This window comes from Gekko japonicus, unplaced genomic scaffold (assembly GCF_001447785.1).
Source record: "Gekko japonicus isolate JY-2015 unplaced genomic scaffold, Gekko_japonicus_V1.1 scaffold111, whole genome shotgun sequence".
Taxonomy (NCBI): Eukaryota; Metazoa; Chordata; class Lepidosauria; order Squamata; family Gekkonidae; genus Gekko; species Gekko japonicus.
In genome coordinates, this window is record NW_015171505.1 from 1,762,125 (window position 1) to 1,787,057 (window position 24,933).

At 42.8% G+C, this 24,933-nt stretch overlaps 2 protein-coding genes across 2 annotated transcripts in view; one reads left to right on the forward strand and one right to left on the reverse strand.

The window, feature by feature from the left end:
• KIF7 (kinesin family member 7) overlaps positions 1–7,801 on the forward strand; it is a 32,751-nt gene extending 24,950 nt beyond the window's left edge. The window contains exons 14-19 of the mRNA XM_015419244.1: positions 325–501; positions 1,331–1,546; positions 3,656–3,862; positions 5,027–5,225; positions 5,301–5,447; positions 7,452–7,801. Of these exons, the coding sequence (XP_015274730.1) occupies positions 325–501; positions 1,331–1,546; positions 3,656–3,862; positions 5,027–5,225; positions 5,301–5,447; positions 7,452–7,801 (1,296 nt within the window). The remainder of the gene's footprint in view (positions 1–324; positions 502–1,330; positions 1,547–3,655; positions 3,863–5,026; positions 5,226–5,300; positions 5,448–7,451) is intronic.
• Positions 7,802–9,255: 1,454 nt separating this feature from the next.
• TICRR (TOPBP1-interacting checkpoint and replication regulator) overlaps positions 9,256–24,933 on the reverse strand; it is a 43,451-nt gene continuing 27,773 nt past the window's right edge. The window contains exons 17-22 of the mRNA XM_015419245.1: positions 19,042–19,103; positions 16,643–16,792; positions 13,424–13,572; positions 11,027–13,211; positions 9,631–9,747; positions 9,256–9,368 (exon numbers count right to left, since the gene is read on the reverse strand). Of these exons, the coding sequence (XP_015274731.1) occupies positions 9,256–9,368; positions 9,631–9,747; positions 11,027–13,211; positions 13,424–13,572; positions 16,643–16,792; positions 19,042–19,103 (2,776 nt within the window). The remainder of the gene's footprint in view (positions 9,369–9,630; positions 9,748–11,026; positions 13,212–13,423; positions 13,573–16,642; positions 16,793–19,041; positions 19,104–24,933) is intronic.

The window sequence follows — 24,933 nt, forward strand, 5'->3', positions numbered from 1 at the left end:
TCACTGAAGGGTTAGTGGTCACAACCCAAAATTGATCCAACAGATTGCTCAGAACAATTAAACATAGTCTACAAAAAGAACATATTCAAAACCAACAGTAGGCTCTTCTGTTATTCCATACATAGATAGTGTCTATAAGACCTCCAAACACTCTTATGTTTGTAGATGGTCTGCCCTTGGTGGGTGTTGTTTGTGACTATACTTTTATAAGGGTTCCAATGGCAGCTGTGGTTGGGATGTTGTCATTTTGTGGGATGGCAGATCAGCTGCCCTTTCTTCTTGGAAGCTGAGTCCTTCTAAGCTCCTCTCTTGCTGGTCCCTCAGAAAATCGAGGAGCAGAAAAAGTGGTTGGATTCAGAGATTGAGAAAGTCCTTGAGCAGCGCCAGGCCTTGGATGAGCTGGAAGATGAGCTGTCAAAACGTGAAACCATTGTGGTAAAAAAGGAAGCTCTTCTTCAGGAGAAGAACAGCCTGGAAAATAAGAGGCTTCGTTCGAGCCAGGTGGGGTCAGCCAGCCAGCCAGCTGCTGCATTTTAGATTTAGCATCTGTAAAGTATAACTATTCCATATTTGTTTCAGTAAAGGCATCATCAGAATTTAAGGCGACATTGCAATAATCTGTTGGTGTGCAAAAGTGATGAGGAGAATATTTTATACTAGCCAGTTAAGGCTACAGTCCCATTTTTCACCCAATTTACTGCAGAGGGAAAGCAAGAGCAAGTGGCTGGCTCTGCCTCCTGCCTTCCAGCAGGGGTGACCAAATGAGGAAAGTGGCCATGTGAACTCTCCCTCCCTGTGCTCAGTGATACTGGTTTTGAACATCACTCATCACAGGGAGAGAGAGAGGCTGCCCATGCAGATTGTGTGAAGGCAGGGGCATGGCCACTCTTGCTCACTCCTGCTCTTGCTCCCTACACATACGGTGAACATGGGCTAGGACTGTGGGAATAAAACAGGCAAGCCCATATATGTTTCCCAGAGCTACTTAAAAGGAGGGACAGAAATATGATGAATAAATATCCTGATGTCTTTTTGTATTTTACAATAACCATTCTTATCCCTCAATTTAATATGATCTTTCTGTTCTATGTCTGCTCTTTTTAGTTCATAATTCAAGAGAAAAAACAAACTAGAGCTGTTTTATTCTGTGTCAAAATCCTGTCCAAAGAAGCCATCATAGTTGCTTCTGCTTGGAATTAAGTAGATTCAACTCTGTGAATTCTCTCCTCTGAGGAACAAACTTAACAGGATGGTCAGTGAATGCAGAGGGCTTGGGCTGGAAGCAGGAGATCAGTTCTCTAAGGACTGCTTCCTTCTGTCTTTTCTTCAGGCCCTGAATGATGACATCATGCGGGTATCTAGCCGCCTGGAGTATCTTGAAAAGGAACTGACGCAGAAGAGTGGACAGCTTTGCCAGAGTAGTGACAAAGACCAGCAGCAGATTCGGCAAGAAATTAACAACTTGCGTCAAGAGAAGGACCAGTTGCTTAAACAAAGGCTCGAGATAGACAACAAGCTCCGGCAGGGCACCTTGTTGTCCCCTGAGGTGAACTGGCCACCAGTTACTACAGCCTGAATAGCCCAGAAAGTCAGTTTGGTTAAGTGTGTGGACTCTAATCTGGGAGAACCAGGTTTGATGCCCCACTCCTCCACTTGCAGCTGCTGGATGACCTTGGGCAAGCCATAGTTCTGTCAGAGCTGTCCTTGAAAGGGCAGTTTCTCTCAGAGCTCTCTCAGCCCCACCTTCCTCACAGGGTGTCCGTTGTGGGAAGGGGAAGGAGATTGTAAGCCACTCTGAGACTCTGAGTGAAGGGTGGGTATAAATCCAGTCTCTTCCTCTTCTTCTCAGAGCTTGGAAACTAAGCAGGGTTGGCCATGGTCAGTACTTGGATGGGAGACCACTGAGGAAGTCCAAGGCTGCTATGCAGAGGAAGGCCATTAATGTCAAACCACCTGTGTTCATCTTTTTCCTGGAATGCCCCGTAGATGGGGTTGCCGTGAGTCAGTTGCAGCTCAATGGGATCGTCTTCTTTCCTTCTAGGCACCATTAGGTGTGCTTTAAACTAAGTGAGGAGGACTGCAGATGCCTCACACTGCTTTTGTGGTGCTTTAAGGAGGTTTTAGGGCTGTGGTGGCTCAGAGCTTAAGATGCTGAGCTGCAGACCAGAAGGTTGGTAGCTCAGCAGTTCAAGACCCGAGTGCAGTGTGACGGAGTGAGCTCCCGTCTCTGGTCCCAGTTCTTGCCAACCTAGCAATTCGAAAGCAAGAAATTGCAAGTAGATAAATAGGTACCACTTCGGTGGGAAGGTAATGGCATTTTGTGCACCTTGGCGTTTAGTCATGCTGGTCACATGACCACGGAAAAGTCTTCGGACAGCGCTGGCTCTTTGGCTTGAAAACGGAGATGAGCACTGCCCCATAGAGTTGAATTCAACTGGCTTTCAAGCAAGGGAAACCTTTACCTTTAAGGAGGTTTTACCAGCACAATGAATCCATTTCTCTTAGCAGTAATACCAGAGTTTTGAAGGTGCCTGCTAAGTGAAGGCTAGCTTACACAAATCGCAAGGCTGTATAGTCAAACTGGTCTTGTTTAGATGTCGGGGGGGGGGGGGGGTATCACATGATGGAACATTGTACTGCCCCAAAACCTTTCATGTACAGGGGAAACAATTGTGCACTAGCTGCCTCCCTCCTTCATGTCCTGGTAAGGATTTCCTTTTCATGGGGTAGCATTGTAACATACCCCCCTCCCCTGCACTGTACAATGATACAGCCCAGGAACAGTTTGCCTGAGACAGTAACTGTAAGCAAGCATACTTGCACATAAGGGCACAGCCATGACAGATTTCAAATCTAATCTGTCAACAATGAATTGCATGCATGGCCTCAGTTTATACTAGAGTGCAAGGAGAAGGATTTTAATCCTAAAGCCCCCTTTTGGTTTCACTAATCAATCCTCACTCATTGGGCTAGTTAACAGCATTTTAAAGGAGGGAAGACAAGCATCCTTTAAAACAGTACAAGGAGCTGTTTCAGTTGGCGAATCCAAGAGGGAATGGTACCCCTTCTGCATGTGCGCAATTCACCTTTTACAGGTGAACAGAGATATTTATTTCAGAGAGAAATCCCAGAACTGTTTCACAAAGTTGCCCCACTTACTCCTGCTTTTCTGCAGTAGCTGCTGAATCTAATCTGGATATTACAAATTCGGTGGTGCTAAGAAGTGGCCGTGAGTTCTGGAAGTGCACCTCTGTCTCCTTGAAACAAATGTGGGGAGGAAACTGTGTGCATAATTGTTGGACAGAGTTATTTGGAGAGAAACAACTAGTTATTCTTTTCCTCATTATTGGGGAACTTGTTGAGAAGAAGCGTTGAGGGATCTGGGAGGGGTATCAAGTCACTGGGACAAGGTGTGTGTGTCTGATTGTGCCTGGCAGTTTTGTGCTCATGAGCCCCACCCCCCATAGCTTTCCTGGATACTGGATGTTGAACAGAGTTCAGATTGCTGCTCAGCTAAGACTTTGTTGGGTGGTTTGGGGCAAATCTTAAGATGGCCTCCGTTCTACAAAAGGGACTGCAAATCTCTTTAACTAGCAGAAGTAGAAATGAGTGCTTGCCAGAGTGACATTTTCTTCCTTCCTTCATCTCTTTTTAGGAGGAACGGATTCTCTTTCAGCTAGATGAGGCCATCGAGGCTCTGGATGCTGCCATTGAGTACAAAAACGAGTCAATCACTTGTCGGCAGCGTGTCCTTCGATCGTCTGCCAGCCTCTTGTCCCAATGTGAGATGAACCTCATGGCTAAACTCAGCTACCTCTCTTCCTCTGAGACCCGTTCCCTACTTTGCAAGTACTTTGATAAGGTAAATGTTAAAGCGAAACCCTGTCCAGTGTAGTAGGTTGCTGTCTAGCCTGCGTCCAACAGAAACCTGGGCTCTTAACCAGTCCCCCCCCCCCAAAAAAAACCCCAACACAAAACCTAAGGCACTGGAGAACATTTCCCAGAGCCTATTTGGAGAGAACCTGAGACAGATTACAGCATACCACTTAGCTCCTCTTCTTGATGGTTTCTTCTGTTCTGTGTGTCCCCTGCCTTCCTTCCTGGCTGTATTCATTTGGGAAGGGCCAGAGCTGGAGACTGCCTGGAAAGTGTAACCTCAGAAGTGGGAGCCAGTTTTGTCATGCCTGCAGTTACTCAGCAGTGACGGAAAGGCTCACAAGCCCAGCTCCATGTTGCTGTGATGGGTCTCTTGTTCTCATAGCTGAACTTAGCTCAGCTGGGAAGCACTGGCTTAAACGGAAACCCTGCTTCCATGGAAAGCTAGTAAAGAGAGGAAAACGGAAGAAAATAGTAAGTAGGAAAGTCCAGTAAAGGAACAGAGGAGGGAAGATGTTGAGATCTATGAAAGTAAATAAAATGTGAGGAATGGTAAAGTGGGGAAGACTCCTTTTTCTTGACATCTAGTGTTTTGGTAGAGGATTTTTTTGTTCTTGAGGAGTACTGAACCTTCTTGCCTTGTGTCATGCGCTTCCCCGGAGGCTGATGTGGTGCCTTCCCTCTTCTCTTTTAGGTGCCAGGCCATAACATTTATTTTCACCCAGGGGGGCTACTTCTTTAATGGTTTTCTTTAGTATGCTTTCAGCCTGAAAACTGGTTTATGGAGCTACATTTTAGGCTGATAAATAATTTGTGTTGTTGCTCTGGCTGTTACATTTTTAATAGCTTGTTAACTTTTAACCATTTTTGTCATGTTTTACTTTGTAAGCTGCTTCAAGCAGGTGCTGGAGAAAGAAGGCATATAAATGTTCTGTTAAATTTTTTAAAAATTAAACCCCATCCTACTGTCTGGTGCAATCTAGACACAGGTTAAACACCTTGCAAGACCAGCTCTACTGGTGGGCGGGTTATGTTTTTCATAACTATTGCTTCTGTGCTGACATTGTAAGCACTGGTTACAGCTATGATGAACTTTTTGGGAGAAATCATTAATTGAGGTGGGGTTTTTTGCATTTTTGGTTCTGGCCAGGTGGTGACTCTACGAGAGGATCAGCACAAGCAACACATTGCCTTTTCGGAGCTAGAGATGCAACTGGAGGAGCAGCAACAGCTGGTGCTCTGGCTGGAAGTGGCCTTGGAGCGCCAGCGCTTGGAGATGGACCGCCAGCTGACCCTGCAGCAGAAGAAGCACGAACAGAACATTCAGCTTCTGTTGCAGCATATCCAGGGTAAACAGAAGACCTTCTGTGGTGCCTGCTTCATCTCTTGGTTTTCTGATGTCTAACCAATTTTTGCCATTACAGAGCATGTGGAAGAAAGGCAGGCAACCAGTAGGCTTCAGTTCCAAGGTATGATCCAAGCACTGGAGAAGGAATTGGCCCACAGCATGTGGGTAAACCAAGAACTGAACCAGAAGCTAAGCACAAGCCATCTGGGAGGCCAAGGCAGAGGTAAAGGATAGTTGTGGAAGCAGCAAAGTCTTTGTTTGGTCCTGAAAACTGTGATGCAGCTGTTTTGCACCACCAGCCAAGTATATGGCATTGTCCATATTTGGCAGGCAAAGCAGGATAGTTTCGTCTGATGGGAAGTCAGCTCTATGGCTGGGCTGCTTTATGGAGTTGTCCCACTTGACACCTGCTTGTTGGAAGAGAAGGAGGTGGTTGGCCTTATTTTTTTTATAACAGAAGTAGCTGTTCAGAACAAAAGCAACAGGGTGGAGTAGCTGGCATCCTTCTATGCTGCTCTTTAGACCAGCTTTGGCTTTCGCTTGTGTATTACATGGGAAGGGCTCTCCAAGTCAAAACACCACAACTGCACACCTCAGGTTCTCGGATTGGTTTGGACCTTCGTTCCATTGAGGTGGCAACCCTACATTTGAGTTGTACTGCCGCAGGCATGAGGTCAGAGGCTGCTCTATGCCCTTACCATCCCTGCCTCTAGAAAACAAGCTGGGTGAGATCAAGAATTCTAGTCTAGCTTGTTCCCTGGCATGCTAATTGGAATTACCTTTTAAAGTGGAGAAACATTTGATCACGTGATGCCCTATCTGCAGCAGTACAGCCCAAGTACACAACTCGGTTTCACTCATATGGTTCTGTATGTTCGCTGTTCTTTGCAAAACTTTCATTAGGGGAATAGGGATGGAGGTCCTGTACCTGGGTCGGGGGTGTGTGGATGTGGGTATCAGACTCCCCACACTGGAGTGGGGTGCCGACCCAGAAAGTGAGGAGCCTGGGAGTAACACTGGTTGCCTCTCTTTCTGTGGAGGCCCAGGTTGCCGCAGTTGCCAGATCTGCACTCTTCCATCTTAGGCAGGTAAGTCTGCTGAGACCATCTCCCCCCCCCCCGCCCCCCCAGGACTTAGCTACAGTGACCCACTCAACAAATACAAAACCTTTATTGGCATAAACAGTGATCCACTCAATGGTCACTTCCAGGCTTGATTACTGCAACTCGCTCTATGTAGGCTTCCCCTTGAGGCTGACCCGAAAATTATAGTTGGTGCAAAATGCAGCGGCAGGCCTGCTGACATTGACGCCTATGCGGGCTCACATTCGGCAGGTGCTCCGCTAACTGTATTGGTTGCCAGTTAGGTGCTCGTAATCACCTTTAAAGCCTTACACGATCTTGGACCCACATATCTGAGGGACCGTCTCTTCCCATATAAACCCTGAAGAGTGTTAGCTCTATGGACCAACATCTCCTGGTTGTTCCTGGCCCAAAGGACATCCGTCTTGCCTTGACCAGGGCCAGGGCTTTTTCTGCCCTGGCCCCTGCCTGGTGGGACATGCTCCCAGTCGCGATTAGGGCCCTGCGGGATCTTCTTCAATTCCGCAGGGCCTGTAAGACGGAACTGTTCTGCCTGGCCTTTGGTTGAGGCAGCAGACATCTCTATATGGCCTCCCTGAGGTGGTTGCCACCCACCCACCTATTAACCCAAATAATATGCCAGGGAACCCCCACAGCCAGCCGATTTGTTAGAAGTGTGACTGTGTTTTAATGTTTATTATTGTTCAAATTGTTTAATTTTAATTGCATTTATTGTATTGTTTTATGATGTTACTCGCCCTGAGCCCATTTGCGGGATGGGCGGGCTATAAATACAAATAATAACTAAATAAAATAGGAAGGGCAGGAATTCTGAGGACTTGCTGGACAATGATCAAGTCCAATTCCCTGACTGCTTCAGTCTCAATCCAGAATGTCAATTTAGCTTCTTCATAGCTATATAAACTTCAGCAGTGGAGACTAGAAATAGACGTTCAGTTAAAATGAGGTGAAAGCTAAGGTATTTGGGAGTAATGTTTGAATTGTTGGCTATTGAATGATTTCCTGTTCTCCATACTCAGAGGTTGCAGCTGTGTAAGTCTGCAGCACCCCCGTTTATTGGGAATTCAGTCCTGTTTGTAAGAGGTGAGAAGGTTTATACCATGAAATATTTCCCTTTATTATAGGAATGGAATGGAACGTAGCCAGAGATAGACCTGCTTCACTTAGGATGCAAGAAAACGTCAGCACTTACAGCATGCTGGAACAAACAGTGGAGAAGCCTAGGGACTTGGTGCATGCACCTTTACCATCCACCTGGAGAAGCTCTTCACAGTCCACTGCCAACATGTTAATACCAGAAGACCTTCATCAGAAGGATGTTGAGTTCCTGCTCCAAGCTGGTCAAGCGAGGAAGATATCCCCATCCCTAGGCTTGGCTCCTGTTCTGAAATCCCACAAAGAATTGTATAGAGCAGCCCTGAATGCTTTTCCTGGACTGTCTTGCCCAGCAATCATCAGGAAAAATCCACTCTAGGCAGTACCTTCAAGGGATGTTTGGAAAAAAAATCAGTACTTTTCAGATCTGAATATCAGGGAGCTGAAAAATAGTATTCCTGATTTGGTATTCAGACCTGTGGGTTTTCTAGGATTCGGATAATATTTGGCTCCATTATGCCCTATGAAGAATCTTTCTGAAGAAGCTGTTTTTTGAGCAAATGGCACCAAAATTGTAGTGGAGCTGTTGGTACCTGTCCATTAAATAACCCCTAAATTTCCAGAGGACCCCTGAACAAGGTGCCCCCATCCATCCTCTATTGTTTCTTATGGGGTGCTGAATTCCATGCTTTCTCTAGGGCAAAGAATAGCCAAAGACACAAGAACAAGCAAAGAGCCCCCGGCCAAAAGCTTCTCAAAGCAGACAGAACCATCAGGCCCAAAGAACCAGTGCAGAAAATCCCACACCAAGCTGGCTTGATACTGATACTTGAGTGTAACCTCTTCTTCCAGTCCTAAACTCAGCAATGGCTTCTCATTTTGGTGCACCTTAGGCATAGAGGAAGTAAAAGCAAACAGTTTCATGCCTTTCATAAGGGGAACTTTGTCTTCCAATTCTGGGAACTCCCCACCCCCTCTGGCACAAGATTGCCTTCTTTATTTAGAGAGGTAGGAGATGGTCACAGATTTGCTGTCTGAAGTGATGACGGAGAGACAAATGTGTACATTACCTTTTTATACTGTAACTTTTTAATAAACAAGCAACCTTTTTGTAAGTCATTATGTGGTGGTCAGTTATGGCAACCTGAATGAAACCATGCTGAATCCCTGCTGGGCAGCAAGTATCCTCTTGTGTGCCCATGGCCCCTTCTGCTTCAGAAAGCAGTTTGATCACAACCCGCTAGAACTGTTGTCACTACCCAAGATGACAACAGAATGGATAAAATTGCAGTGCAGAGCACTGGCATACAGTAGGCCTGGGCTTCTAAACGAACCGTCGTGAACTCTGTAGTTGGGCTGACTAACGTGGCTGCACGCATGTAATGCATGGACAAGGAAGCTGTGCAGTTCTGGCTGGCCTCTGGGTTCTCTAGCATTCAGGATATTCAGAATTTCAGTACCATTATAACAAGTTTGTTATGAAATTTATTTTACAAAAGAATTATTTAAAAGCAGTCCAGTTCACCACCCCACTATTTTACTTCCTTTTGACTGCTCAACGCAGGAGGGTCCATATGGTGGCAGGCTGCCCAAGAGCCCAAGATAAGCGCCCCCCTCCACCCCCATTGCTGGTGCCTGTTCATCCTTTTCTTCTTCCCTGGCAGGCGGAATGAAAGCACTTACCCTAGACATATTCAAATGGTGAGATGCAGCTTCTCAAGCAACAGATGCCTCTGCTAGAACCAGTGATAACCTCTAGGTTTTGATTTTTAAAACAGTGCCAGACAATGAAAGTTGGTTTTGGACTACATTCTTAAAGTCTTGGACCAAAGTTCAGCTCAGCAGCCGTTTCCGTGAGTAGATCCTGCTGAGGGGACGCCGTTTAGAGGGTGCGCTGTTGAATGGAGACAGGTCTTCACTTCTGGCTCCCAAGTCAGAGTCATCTTCTGTGTAGGGGAGAGGAGTTCGTGAAAGGGACAGGCAGGTAGTGTTTAGCTGCAGCCCCAGAAGGCAATTCCTAGCTGCCCTGAGAACAGGAAGCCTGTGAAACAACAGAACCCCCAGCTCCCTTCTGAGAAGCGAAGCTGTTACAAGGGCATACCCTCCCTGCTCCTCTCAAAGTATATACAGGGAACCTGTCATTTCAAACCCTTGCCACCCTGCTTGCTCTCAGCAGTTTTAACTCAAAATTGCCAGTTTTTTTTTTACCTGGAAGGCACTTCTTCTGGGATGTGGCACACCCCTGATAAAGCAGGGGAGACTGCGTCAGTGCCCGAATACTGCTAGCAGAGATGTTGCTCTTCACAGAACTGGGTGGAGTTAAGCCTGGGGAGGGAGAGTGAGGAAGGAATTATCAAACGAGAGACGGCCTAATGAATCCTGTTTGCTTGGAGGTTTACAAACCCAAAAGGACCTAGATCATGCTTGTGCGGGGTACTGGAAATGTGGGAAGGCATCAAGCTTGAGATTAATTAAAATGTTAAATTGGGGCGTCAAACATATGACCCGTGGGCTGGAACCGGCCCATCCAGGGCTCTTATCTGGCCCCTGAGTAACTGCCCTTTATTGCCAGATGACAGGGGCTGTGCATTTTGTCCCTGTATGCTGTCCCAGGGCTAATGAATAAAGGATAGTGGAGAGGGTGGACAGCAGGGAGATAATTTAAGGAAATACTGCAAGAGTGTTACTGTTTTAAGCATGCTTGTATTTTGAGTAAAAAATAATATCGTTAATTTGGGCTTGCCTTTGTCCTTTATAAAGTTTATATCTCCCGTACCTGGCATTACATTTTATGGCCCACATGGCCTGGCCCAGCAATGTGACATTTATGTCTGATCCAGCCCATGTAACAAATGAGTTCGACACCTCTGTGTTACATGATCCAACCGGAGAACAGTTTTTTTAAAAGTGGCATTAAGGGTTTTCTTGTTGATTTGTGAGACTGCTTTGGTAGCGTAGGACTGGGAAACAAAGAATAAAACTTCTTTTTCCCACAGACCTGCCAGTTCTGGTCTAGTCTGTTCTGGAACTAGTTTCTGTGCTAGCCAATTAAAGTGCAGATGATAGTCAGTTGACCTGTGATGGGTAAGAAGGAGGTTCCCTGAATCTAGGGCTTACAATCCCTTTCCCTTCCTCTCCCCCACGACAGACACCATGAGAACTGCCCTTGAGAGAACAGCTCTGAAAGAACTTATGACTGACCCAAGGTCACACTAGCAGCTGCATGTTGGAGGAGTGGGGAATTCAAATCTGGTTCTCCCATATTAGAGTCTATGCTCTAAACCACTACACCGAACTGGCTCCCAATCCCACCCCTCTAGCCAGCAGGCCAATGCACCTGGGCTTCTGTCAGAAGACCATGTCAGCTACCCCCAGCCCAACCTACTGGTGCCTGGCTACATCCTCTCCTCAGGGTCCTGATGGCCTGCTCCCCCCCTGCCACAGAAGAGCAATATCAACTTGTTGCTTAGATCAGCTTGGTTCACGCCCCGGCCCTTGACTCCCCCCCCCCCCCCCCCCATTTCCATCACTGTGGATTCCAGGGCAGTTCTGTGGCTGACTGTTACAACCCAGCTTTGAATTTCAACGCATTGACCACAATCACCTGAGAAGTTGAAGGTCTCTTTTTCCAGGTTTGTCCTGATTGATGATGCTCTTTCTTGGCGTATGCTGAACAGTTTTGTTGAGTGAACAGCCACAGCTGGGGGCTCTTGCACTGGACAGGCCCTTTTTGTTTCCCAGCTTGCTTCCTCCTCTGGAGACAGGTGTTCAAAGACCCTTTTCCTGGACTTTAATCCAAAAGGCCCTTTGTGGACACATTTATCTCTGCACGTTTCTGTGTCACTGCATGGTGACTGGTCTTGGAGCCTGTAAACTCCCTCCAGTTCAAACTCTCCCACACCCAGGGCTTTGCTGCCACCAAAGAGCTCTGTACTCAGTCCCCACTCATCTGTAGAAGGCTCTGCCTGTCTCTCACTCTTGTTGCACCCGACAATGGCCCTCTTTCTCCGTGGCCAGTCTTTGATTGCTTCAGGGGTAACTTTTGCTTTCTGCTTTGGAGAAGGCGTCCAAGAAATATTAGCACTGCCATCAGATGGGGAAGTGCAGCTTGAGATGCAGCGAGATGGAGTGTATGACTGGCATATGTAGGTCTGCCCTCCTCCCAACTTCCCTGGAGTACTGTGGGTGGACCTCAAACAGGATGGCGAGATGCAGACAGGTTCTAGCTTTCCTGAATGCCTACCACACCAGCTCACACAAAGATCCCCTGTGTCAAGTTTGCTTTCCTCTACTTCAGATTTTCTAGTCTCTGCCTGGGATTGCAGTTCGATGGGTACCCCAGAGCCAACCCTTTTGATGCGGAGCTTGGGCAGGCCAGATGCTTGCATCTCAAGCTGAACCTCGTAGGTAGGTGGACTTGTTGTGGAAGGCAATGCATGAGTATTCCGGGGAATAATCACGTTTGACATAGTTTCAATATTGCCAAGCCGTGCGGCAGCTTCCCGCTGTCTTCTGCCTGGGGTACAGCGCAATGTGTAGGTGCTCGAGCCAAACTTTGGGGCTGAGGATTTCATGGTGCATCTGGGAGGGGTTTGAAAAAATGGCTGCCGCAAATCTAAAAACTTTGCTGCTGGCAAAACTTTATCTTGTAAAGCCATTGGGCCTTGTTGCCCTGGAGAACTATTTGACAGTAATTTCTGGTTCCCCTTGTTGGTTGAAGCAGAAGGATCTACACACTCAGATGCCGCTATGGCATCCAGGATACACCTGCTATCTCTAGCCAACAGTTCAGGAGACAGGTGTCTCTCTGAAACCTTACTTGGGGCCACAGTTCCTGAAGCCTGTTCATATCCCGGCACCAAAGACACACTCTCATTAATCCCAGGTTTGCAGAATGAGTCAGTTTCAGTAGGACTGATAAGTACATCCCACTGAGAAGGTTCCCCCTTACTTTTGTGTGTATGCAAGGATCCTTCTGACACACAGGAAGGAGACTGGACAGATTCTGCTGGGGTGATGCCTGATCTGCTCTGAAGTTTCAAAGGTGATTTTTTGGGTGTGCAAATCTCTCTGACCTGCTCTGGAGTTGTACAAGGGGAGAGCATGTAGCCCGCCCTTAGCTGTGTGCAAGGCAAAGAGGTAAAATTGGATAGTGACACCTGTGGAGATAAGGCCTCAGCAACCCCAGCACTCTTGGGGCTCAAGGACTGATCTGTAGGTCCACCCCCAAATTTTCTGGGTGTCGGGTCTGACTTCAGTTGCTCAAAATAATTCAGATCTCTTGGTCTTTCTGCCTCAGGAGTCTGCCTCTGAGCAGAAGCCAGAAAGGCTGGTTTCCAGGCAGTTCTCAAGGATTGCTTAGGGAAGTGCGGCTGAGAGTGAGACTTTCCCCTGGGATTCAGTGGCAACAGAGTTGTTGCTACAAAACAAGAATCTGAATGGGAACTGTTTGTGGGTGAACCAAACACCTCACCGAACACTTCCCCCGTTTCTTGTTTTCTTGGAGTGTGGAGCTGCCAAGCTCTGCAAGGAGGAGAAAAGTTTTCCTTTGACAGAGTGGACTGTGCTGGAGATTCTCCTTTCTTCTCAATGGATGTAGGTGAAGGCTTGCTCTTCTGCTTAGGAGGGGAGAAGAGACAGCCTAAATTCTTTGCCACCGTCTGTTTTGGGACTGGGCTTTTCAGGAAGGTCAGCTGGGACTTCTCTTGGATCCGAGGAGATCTCCTCAGGATGTTGCTGGGGGGACTTAGGAACCTCTGGGAAGACCGACGAGGAGTTTTTCTAGGTGTCTGTGGAAGGGAAATGAGAATGGATCACTGCTTTGGGATACGAGCATAAACAATAGAATACATTCTGCAGATCTACTCAGTGCCATTCCAGGATATGAAATGGATGGCTCTATTCAACTAAATGCTGTGCATCTTAGCTATGCCTTGCAATGAGCAGTCTGAAGTCACACAGACCACTAAATATGGGCAGAAGCCCCACGAACGAAGTTTACCTGGTAAGCAACAGGATCATCTGAGGCTAAAGATTTTCTCCTCTTTCTTTGTGACTGCATTCCTCCAGAACTGGGTGCCTCGTGAAGTGCTCCAAAGAGAAGGCTCTTAGGGGACTGGATAGTGTTTTTAGGGGATGGCAAAGCCCAGCCTACAGACGAACAGAAGAACAGTTACTGCTGCTACGGTATCCTCAAGCTCATGTGTTTGCAGGTCACTCGAGTTTTTTAAGAACAGAAGAACATAAGAGAAACCAATGTTGGATCAGGCCCATTCAGTCCAACACTCTGTTACAGTGGCCAAAAATACCAGGTGCTATCAGGAGGTCCATCAGTGGGCCGAAGGCACTAGAAGCCCTCCCACTGTTGCCACCCCCCCAAGCACCAAAAGTACAGAGCATCACTTGCCCCATCCTGAGAGTTCCTATCTATACCTTGTGGCTAATTGCCACTGATGGACCTCTGCTCCATATGCTTTTCTAATTCCTTCTTGAAGCTGTCCATGCTTGTAGCCGCCACCACCTCCTGTGGCAGTGAATTCCCTTTGGGTGAAGAAGTACTTCCCTTTTATCTGTTCTAACCCGACTGCTCAGCAACTTCATTGAGTGCCCACGAGTTCTTGTATTGTGAGAAAGGGAGAAAAGCACTTCTTTCTCTACCTGCTCTATCCCATGCATAATCTTGTAAACCTTGATCATGTCACCCCCTCAGCCGTTGTTTCTCCAAGCTAAAGAATCCAAGCGCTTTAACCTTTCTTCATAGGGAAAGTGTTCCAACCTTTTTATCATCCTAGTTGCTCTTTTCTGCACTTTTTGAGGTGCGGTGACCAGAACTGTACACAGTATGCCAAATGAGGTTGCACCATCGATTTATACAGGGGTATTATGATACTGGCTTATTTGTTTTCAATTCCCTTCCTAATAATCCCCAGCATACCATTGGCCTTTTTTATTGCAGTTACACAGTGTCTCAACATTTTCAGTGAGTTATCTACTATGACTCCAAGATCTCTCTCTTGGTCAGTCTCTGCCAGTTTGGACCCCTTCAACATGTATTTAGTTAGGATTTTTAGCCCCAATGTGCGTCACTTTGCACGTGGCCACATTGAACCCCATTTGCCACGTTGACGCCCACTTGCCCATCCACGACAGATCCCTTTGGCGTGCCTCACAATCCTCCCTGGTTTTCACCACCCTGAACAATTTCGTGTCATTTGCAAATTTAGCCACTTCACTGCTTAACTCCCAACTCCTAATCATTAATGAACAAGTTAAAAAGCTTCGGACCCAGTACTGATCCCTGCGGTACTCCACTGCTTACCACCCTCCACTGAGAAAATTGCCCATTTATACTTACTCTCTGTTTCCCATTAATTAGCCAGTTTTTGATCCACAAAAGGACTTGTCCTTTTATCCCATGACTATTGAGCTTACTTAGGAGCCTTTGATGAGGAACTTTATCAAAAGCTTTCTGGAAGTCAAGGTAAACAACATCTATTGGGTCCCCCTTGGCCACATTTGTTCACTCCCTCGAAGAACACTAACAGGTTCATCCTTCAGTAGCCCTTTTACCCCCACTGCCTCCCTGGCTGGTCTCATGCTTCTAATGTATTTGAAGAAAGTTTTATTGTTGGTCTTTATGTTTTTTGCTATATGCTTCTCATATTCCCTTTTTGCCTGTCTGATCACAGATTTGCATTTTATTTGCCACAGCCTGTGTTCCCTTTTATCAACCTCACTGAGACTAGATTTCCACCACTTAAAGGAATCCTTCTTACCTTTTACAGCTTCCATTACTTTGTTTGTTAACCATGCAGGCCTTTTTCTATAGCTATCTGTGCCTTTCCTAACCTGCGGTATATATTTTTTCTAAGCTTCTAGGATGGTAGTTTTAAATAGTCTCCAAGATTCCCCAATTGTTTTGACCCTTTCTACTTTTCCTTTCAGTTTCCTCCTCACATGTCCCCCCATTTCAGAGACGTTACCCCTTTTAAAGTTAAAAGTGGTTGTGTTGGTCTTTTTGGGCAACTCCCTATTTATACAAATGTTGAACTCAATAACATTATGGTCACTGTTCCCAAGCGGTGCAATCACTTTTACATCTCTCACCAGGTCTTGGGCGTTACTTAGGACCAAATCCAGGATCGCCCGCCCCTGGTAGGTTCTGTGACCATCTGCTCCATAGCACAGTCATTTAGAGTGTCTAGAAACTCAATCTCTTTTTCCCAACTTGAACACATATTGACCCAATAAATGTGGTAGTTAAAATCACCTACTATGACAGAGTTATTTCATCTAGCCGCTATCTAGGGCAGAAGATAGAGGGGGATTTAGGACAGAATGAACTTTATTTAGCATACAAGAGTACAGCAATAACTACAGGTTCTATAGACCAACATTTGGAAACTTGAATCTCTACCATGCAGTTGCCGAGTAGCAGAGAGTGAGTGCAATTTTCAATAAAGAACCAACTTGAAGGGTTCTTAGCCCTTCTCCCACAAGTCACAGCATCTTGGATTCCATTCTGCAGTTCACCACAGAGACCCTCACAGCACAAGACCCCTTTTAAGCATATAGTTCAGGTGTATGTAAGAATATTAGTACTGCAGACGTCCAAGCCTTTTGAAAGAACTTAGGCCGAATGAGCTTCCAGTTTCTACAAGGCAATTCTGTTATTAAAAAAAAAAGTTAAAAAAATTCAAAATTCCTAATAGTGAGAATTTAATATGCAGACTCAGGATGCCCAAGACTTTTTTCCACTCCCAAAAGCCTGCATTTGGAAGAAGAAATGCAGTCTGTTAATTGCACGCTTAATTAAATTAATTTATGCCCTGTATTTCTCCCCAATGGGGGCCCGGCAAGTTACATCATTCTCCACTCCTCCAATTTATCCCCAAAACCACCCAGTGAGATAGGTTAGGCTAAGAGAGTTATGTAACTGGCCCAAGGGCATCCAATGAGCTTCAATGGCACGAGTGGGGATTCAAACCTGGGTTTCCCAGATACTAATCCAAAACCATGTTTCACTAGCTCCCCTTATTTAAGAAACCGACAAGTATCTGCAACCTCTCCTTTCCTTTTGGATTTTGTTTAAAAAACAAACAAACACTTTTATGGAATCAAAACAACTTTCACATGTAGGTTCAGGCTCTAACATGCATCACTCTTATTAGACACAGAGAGGTGTTCCTCACAGAGACAAAGCAGCAACCCACTTCCATACCTGTTAAATCCTCTGGATTGCCTGGCCCTTCTAGATGTGCAGAAGGCACCTCCTCTACATTCTTTATGATAGCCTTGGAGGATTGAAAGGAACCAGAGAACGTTCTATCCAGCAACAACTGCTTGATTCGGGGACTCCTTCTTAAGCCACCTTTAAAGGGAGGAAAGACAAACCCATCAAGGCTTTTTTATGTCATCACATCAAGGTTGTGTTCCTGACAAAGGGCAAGACCAAGGAATGAAGGCTCAAACTAGACACATGAAAAAAATAACTGAAACCTGCTTCTGTCATTACCATTGCTTGCCTCTGTTGAGAAATCCAGTTTTGCTATGCTATGCTTTTTTTCTCCTTCCCTTCTCCCTAGCAATTATTTCTAAAGAAGGAAAGTCCAAATGTTTCAAACTCCCTTCCCCACAGCTCTAGGAAGCATGTTTCTGCAGAGGAAAAAGACTGCCAATTTCCATTATCTACTAAATTATCTGCATCACAAGCTTTCTCTGGCAAAACAAACGCACAGAACCAGCTTTTCCCTTCCTAAAAGACTGCACATTTCTTTTTAGTACAAAACAAAATGGGTGAGACTTTGCAAGGTCACAGCCTACTCTAAATAAATCTACAATAATGTCTAAATAAATCTACAATAATGTCATTTTCAATGGAGACACACCATTTACTTTTTCTTGCTTAGAGAAACTAGAGTGTGATCTGACAACCAATATTCCCTCTAAGTTCCACAGTGTTGTGAGCAGAAATTCTACCTCGTGAGTGAAAAAAGCTAGTAGCATTAAAGCTGTGACCGAGTCTACATTTGACTATCGTGTAAATTAGTTTTTAGAAGATTATTTCCATTATCTTGTAAAAATCTCAGAAAAAATTATTTTAAATTATATTTAAACTATATTTTAAGAATAATTTCAACATTATAAGAGAAAACAGAATCAAGTCAAATTTCACCCATCCCTTTCCACTATATTGGTAGATGTGTCCTCCAGCAAACAGGTCTATCTGCCCCATTCCACTATATTGGTAGACCTGTCCTCCAGATAATAGCTCTACCCACCCCTTTCCACTATATTGGTAGGCCTGGCCTCACACTGTCACCCTGCGCTGAGCCTTAGAAAGCATACCAGCAATTTTTTTTGGGGGGGGGGGAACTCTTGCAGTCTACTTTGGTTTTTTTAGTGAAATATGACAACCAGCATTACAGGTCAAGTATAACAGAGGAGGAACAATTACTGTCAGAACCCTGCCTAAGCTAACAAACAGGAAGTTGATTAAATCTTATCAATCTGGCCAGATTTATTTATTCAAATATTTATATGCCGCTTTTCCCTGTGACTCAAGGCATCTTACAAATCTTACTGAAAAGCATAATAGGAGTGTGCAAAAAACCCCGTTTTCTGGGTCCACTGTAGCCTATGGGGACCATTATAGTCAATGGGCCTCATAGGCTATAATGGAGAATTGATCTGGGGGTATTTGGGGCTCAGGGGGACTATTTTTTGAGGTAGAGGCACCACATTTGTAGCATAGCTGCTGGTGCCTCTCCACAAAAAAACCCTCCAAGTTTAAAAAAGATTGGACCAGATTGGACTAGGGATCCAATTCTATGAGCCCCAGAAGGAGGTGCCCCCATCCTCCATTGTTTCCAACGGAGGGGAAAATGTTATAGGCTGAGCTGCCAGCTAAAATGCTGTGTGCGAGCACCCCCTAGCACAGCTTGGAGGTAACACAGCTGACAACAATACACCAGTCCATCATTATGCTAGCAAGAACAGGCCCTAAAAATCATGGCCTAAAAATTGTCCTCTTTCTTTAGTATCTAGCCTGGCAAAGCATTCTGGTGAACTCAAAAGCTTTCACAGTTGTGTCATTCTGGTTAGTCCAATAATAAAAAGTTATTACATGGACCTTATTATCTGTCCTGGCTAGGGCAATTCTGTCAGATCTCAGCTGCTAAGCAGGGTCAGCTCCAATTAGTAGTTTGATGGGAGACCATCTGAGAAGTCCAGGGTTGCTACACAGAGGCAGGCAATGGCAAATCACCTCTGAACATCTCTTGCCTTGAAAACCCCATGAGGGGGTCAACATAAGTCAGTTGTGACTTGACATGCTTTAGACCATATGTTTTGGTTTGGGATCTGTATTCTGAACCAGCACAGCTACAAACAAGTTTTTCCTCTAGTAGTTCAACTCTCTTTTGTCTGTCTCCAAAATACAAGCTCCCTTGTCCATTAAGGTGGCAAGCATTTGGGATCAGTTGATCATTTCAGAATTCTTGCCACGTTCTGCTCTCTCAGCAAGCAAATTTCACTATGGTGAGGTGACCACCATTTCCCAGATTTTGAGAGTCATCCAGTATAGGTGAGGAAAAAAAATCACTTTACACCAATACCTACAGGTCAGTGCTTTTTCAGGAGACTCTTCTACAACTCCAACTTCAGACCCAGGATCTGAACACCTGTGATAAAAACAGTACTTGATTTATTGAATATAATTACATACTGCATGTAATAATAAATTCCCCAAGGCAGCAGCATTTAAGCCACAATGGAAAATATACAAAAAAGGAACATTCAACAAAACACCAGCAGGATTCCTAACTTTTTAAAGAACTGGTTTAAAGACATATCATTGGTTGATACTTATAGATATAAGCATCTGTCAAAAAAAGACTACTCTACTTCCTGTATAGGCATAACTTGCACTCCCATACTGATTATATCTTTGCAGATGCAAATATGTTAAAGCAAGGGGTTATGGAATGTCAATGGAGGCAATGTCTTTGATAGACCACTCACACCAATGGTATTCAAATTTGATATTGAACATGAGCAGGAAAAAAAACAGATCGGAGGATAAATAATCTGTTATTATAGAATAAGGAGGTACATGCTAAAATTTAAAAGGAAATAAAGTTATTTTTCAAAGTAAATAAAAAACAGAGGTTTAAATATACATCCATTTGAGAGGCATTCAAAGCATTTTTTAAATTTATTTTTATTGGTTTTTCTGTTGAAAAATAAATTGCATTGTCTATTCGTATTGTCATAGTTGCAGAGATCTTCACAATCCATTGTGTCAACAACATATGAACAAAATTTTGCACTGCTAAATGTTAGCCAGTATACATATAAGGATAGTTTGCTACAATAGCTGTTAAGTTCAGTTTCTTCATTCATGTAAACCAAATTTTGACTCTGTTAACCATCTATAGAATCCAATCCAATAATTTTCAAATATCAATAATGAAGGTTAGTTTCTCCATTTCTGCTACATCAAGTAATTTAAAAATAAATTCTTCTCTAGTGGGAATGTTTCCATCTTTCCATCTCTTAGCAAGTACAATTCTAGCTGCAGTCAAAATTTTGCATGGTTAAATATAACTCATTTTTCTTAGAGTCAGGAATAACATTCAACAAAAGCATTCTGGTGCAAATGGGATTTTAAAAACTAATATCAATAATCTCTTTTATCATACGCCAAACTTTTTTAGTTTTGTTACATGAGTAGTAGGTGCCATTGCCATAATTACATTTCCAACAGCTTTTTCCTATATTTTTATTATATTTATTTAGTCTTACTGGAGATATGTGCCATCTACAGAACATTTTGACAATATTCTCTTTAAACGCGCTTGTTCTCACAAATTTTATGTTTCTTGACCAAATTTTATCCCATTGATCTAGTTCTAGGTTATGTCCTATATCCTGTGCCCATGCTATCATAGAGGGTTTCACCCACTCATCTTGCATTTTCCATTCGAGCCAAAAATTATAATCTTTTTAAATAAATCTTTCATTTGTAACTAGCCAGATTTTATCTAATTAGGTTTGGTTTTCATAGAATTTTATTTTTTTGTCTTTTGACCATCTTGAGATAAGTTGGGTTTTCTCCCACCAGGTCAGATTTGTACCTTGTTCTTTTAATATATCTTCAAGAATCAGATTTCCATTTGAATTGAGAAGATCTTCATATCGCCATTTAGAATACTTTACATAAAGAGAGGGTTTTACAAATGCTTCTATAGGCGAGTCTCATCTCGGTGTTTTTGTGTAGTATTTTTTCTTTATCTCTTCCCAAGTTTTATATAGTGCACCTCTGATTGTATGCTGTTTAAAGTAGCTATAGGAAAATGCTTTATTATACCACAAATAAGCGTGCCAAACCATCACTAAATCATGGCCCTCAAGTTAAGTAATCTTATATCTTCCTGGATAATCCGCTCCTTTATCCAGTGTATTGCTGCTGCTTTATAGTACGTAGCCCAATCTGGAAGAGCTAACCCACCTCTCTCTTTTCCTTTCTTGTAAATATTTTAGCTTTATTCTTGGTCTTTTCTGTTGCCATATAAAATCCTTTATAAGTTTTTCCAATTCTTTGAAGAAACTCTGGTTTCTTAGAATAGGAATTGTTTGGAAGAGGAAAAAAATACGCAGTAGAACATTCATTTTTACAGTTGCTATTCTTCCAAGTAAAGGTATGTGAAGTGTTTTCCAAGTTTCTAGGTCTTTCTTTATTTCGGAGATTAATTTTTTATAATTGTCATTGTTGTCAAAAAGATTCTTAGATATTGAATTTTCTTATGTGCTTCAAATTCAGAGGTTTCTTGTAATAACCTCCTCACATTTTCTTCACAGTTTCAGTAGTATCTTTGTTTTATTTTTATTTACCTTAAGCCCTGCCACTTTACCATATTTGTATAAAGTGTTCAATAATTGTTCTAATGATGTCAGCAAAGGCCTGAACTTTAAAATTTTCTCCTTTAATTTGCAGACCATTAATTTCTCCTTTGTTTCCAACCTGTACTAATAAGGTTCTCTTTTGTTTCTAACCTGTACTAATAAAGTTTCTAACGCAAAAATAAAAAGTAGACGGGGGCAGCCTTGCCTTGTGCCCTTTTGGATCTTTGTACTTTGGGTTAAATATCCATTTATTATTATTTTGGCTGATTGCTTATCGTATATTGCTCTAATAATTGTTCAAAAGTTTTTTCCGCATTCCCATCTTCTTAGTTTTTCCAATAAGCTTAGCTTACGTTATCAAAGGCTTTTTCAGCATCAACAAATATTAGGGCCATGCTTTTTTCTGGGTGTTGTTCGTAGAATTCCAAAACATTGAGTATTGTTCTAACGTTATGTTTAATCTGCCTCTTTGGTAGGAATCCAGCTTGATCCTTATGTATGACTTGCAGCAACACCCTTTTTAGCCTTCCGGCTAAAATGTATGTGTAGATCTTATAATCAACGTTGAGGAGAAATATTGGTCTATAATTTTTGATTTCGTTTCTTTCTGACCCTTGTTTATGTATTAACGTGATTTGAGCTTCCTTCCAAGAATATGGCATTTGACCTTTATCTATAATATTATTCATTATTTCTTTCAATGGTAACGTCACCTCCTCTTCATAGATCTTATAACATTCTATAGGGACCCCATCTGGCCCAGGGGTTTTCTTATTTTTTTTTAATTTCTTATTGCTTCAGTTATTTCACACATAGAAATGGGGTCATTTAGAATTTTTTTCTGGTCTTTGGTAAATTTTCCCTCTAAATATTTTTCCAAGTAGTGTTTTATGTTATCTGGCTGAATATCTTCTTGCTCATACAATCTTTTGTAAAACTGTTCTGCCACCTTTTTCAAATCTTTTAAAGTATATTCTTCTCATTTTTAAGCTCTTTATAATTTCCTTTTCTCTTTCAGTTCTTAATTTGTAGGCAAGCCATCTCGTTGGCTTATTGGAATTTTCAAAGTAATATTGTCTCGCATAGTTAATCTTTTTTGCAATTTCTTGGGTTAGAATACAGTTTAGCTGATGTTGTAGACTTTTTGCAGATAGTTGATTAACATTTGTCAACTTCATTTTGGTTTCTTTATTTTTTCTTGGATCTGATTGAGTTTTCTATTTTCTTGTTTTCTTTTCCAGGCATTTTGCCCATTGAATCATCCCCTCGCATATGCCTTAAATGTATCCCAAGTTGTTTCTAAGGAGACTTCTGGTTGTGTATTTTCTCTAAAAAAAATGAAATTCCATCTTAGATTCTGTTATGAATTTTTTGTCTTTAAGAAGAAGTGTATTCAGAGTCTTTTTCTTCTTGGAGTATCCAATAAGGTCAACATGATTGGGTTATGGTCCGCAAAGGTAGCTGGGAGGATCTCGACCTCCCAGATATCATTGACCATCTCTGCAGACAACCACACTATGTCTAACCTTGACCAGGATTTGTCTCTATTTGAATAAAAAAGGTAAAGTCTTTTCTATCAATGTTCCTGGTTCTCCATGCATCTATGAGACTGAACTATTCTGCTGTTCTAATAAAGGATTTTGGAAGTTCGTTACCTTGTTTCTGTTTTGTGTATAGACTTTTTCTGTCCATTGTTCTAGCGAAAACCGCGTTAAAGTCTCCCACTAGACAGATCTCATCAAATGTTTGTTTAGCCACTGTTTCTCTTACTAGCGTATAGAATTTTTCTTGCTTTTGATTCGGAGCATAAATGTTTACTATAAGTGTTATTTTATTCTGTCTTCGGATTTGAATTATCACAAGTCATCCATCTTCCGATTTAAATAGCAATTCTGGTTGCAGATTTTCCTTGACGTACGTAACTACTTTTTTTCTTTTTTCCATCTGCCACTATGAAGGATTTACCCAGTTTTTTAATCTCAAGAAAGCGTTGATCTTCTTTTTTAATATGGGTCTCCTGAAGACAGATCACATCTGCTCTAAGTTTTTTTATTTGATGAAATATTCTTGATCTTTTTTGTGGTGAGTTCAGACCATTAACATTAATTGATAGTAACTTTAGTCTTTGACTATTCTTCTCTGTCTTTTTCTGTTACTACCTTGTTGTCCTTTTGTTGTTGTCTTGTAACAATTTGTGAAGGGTGTATTTCTTTCCTTCTTCTATTTTCCTTTTCCTGTGTAGTTTCGGTCCCGCGGGCCTCATTCTGTTTCTGGGAATCTTCTTCCACATCTGTTAATTCTTCCTCTTCCTCCTGCCATCCAAAGTCTTTTCCATGTCTTTCAATAAAGTCATCTGTTTTAAAGGGCGAATTGATCTTATAACTTTTTGCTTTATATATATAAAAAAGACCTTTTGTTAGCAACCATCTATATTGTATGTTGTTTGCTTTGAGAGTACAGAGTAGTCTTGTCTTTTTTCTCTTACCCTCCACGGGATTTCTTTAAGAATTCTAGTTTCTGAGTCACATAGTTTAAGAGGTATTTCATTTAAAGTTTGGAAAGGTTTTTCAGGGATATGATTAGGTATAAAAAAACAGGCAGCCCAACAAAAAGAATGGGAGACACTTATAGCAGCCATTCATAGTAAAGACTCACAAGCCTTTTGGAAAATAGTTAATAGGGGCTTATCTACAGCCTTCAAATTTTCTGTCTGTATAACCTCTGAAACTTGGGAGAAATATTTTCCCTCCAGTTTTAAAAAAGACTTTTAATTTTAACTTTCAGATTTCTCACACTGATCTTTGGCCTCCAGTTACCCCTGAGACTGTGATTTGTCTGATCGAACGAATGAGCTCAGTTAAAGCACCTGGGCCAGACTTAATTCCAATTGACTTATTAAAATTAAATCCTGGTTGGAGGAGCACCCTTATGGCTCTTCTTTTTACCCAAGTGAATAAAACAGGAATTATACCAGCTTTGTGGAAATATTGGCAGTAATACTGCCAATATATAAAAAAGGCATTAGAAGTGACCCAGCAAATTATCGACCTATCAGCTTGCTCTTATCCTTAGGTAAAATGTATGCAGCTTTCCTCCATTCTAAACTACAGTCTTGGTTGGAAGCCGATGAGGTCCTTTATCCTGAGCAAGCTGGTTTTAGAAAAGGTGCCTCTACTTTGGATCATTGTCTTGTTCTTTACCACTTAGCTGAGAAATATTCATCTAAAGTTGGTAATTGTCTCTATGTGGCATTTATAGACGTAAAAGCTGCCTTTGATTCCATCCCTAGATCTCACTTGTGGACCACGTTAAACAAGTCCACAATAAATAAAAGGCTTCTATGTCTCATTTTTAAATTATATGAAGAGCCCTCTGTGCAGATACGTTATGGCTCAGAAGGCCAGCTAACAAATTCTATCAACCTTGCTAAAGGGGTAAAACAAAGCTGCTTATTGGCCCCCTACTCTTTTTAACTTTTATCTCAACGATATGGTGCCTTATATAAAAAAACACGCCCATCATGCACCTATTTTGGCAGGCCAAGAAGTTCCTGTATTATTGTATACAGATGATGCAGCCTTGTTATCCAGATCTGAAGTTGGCCTT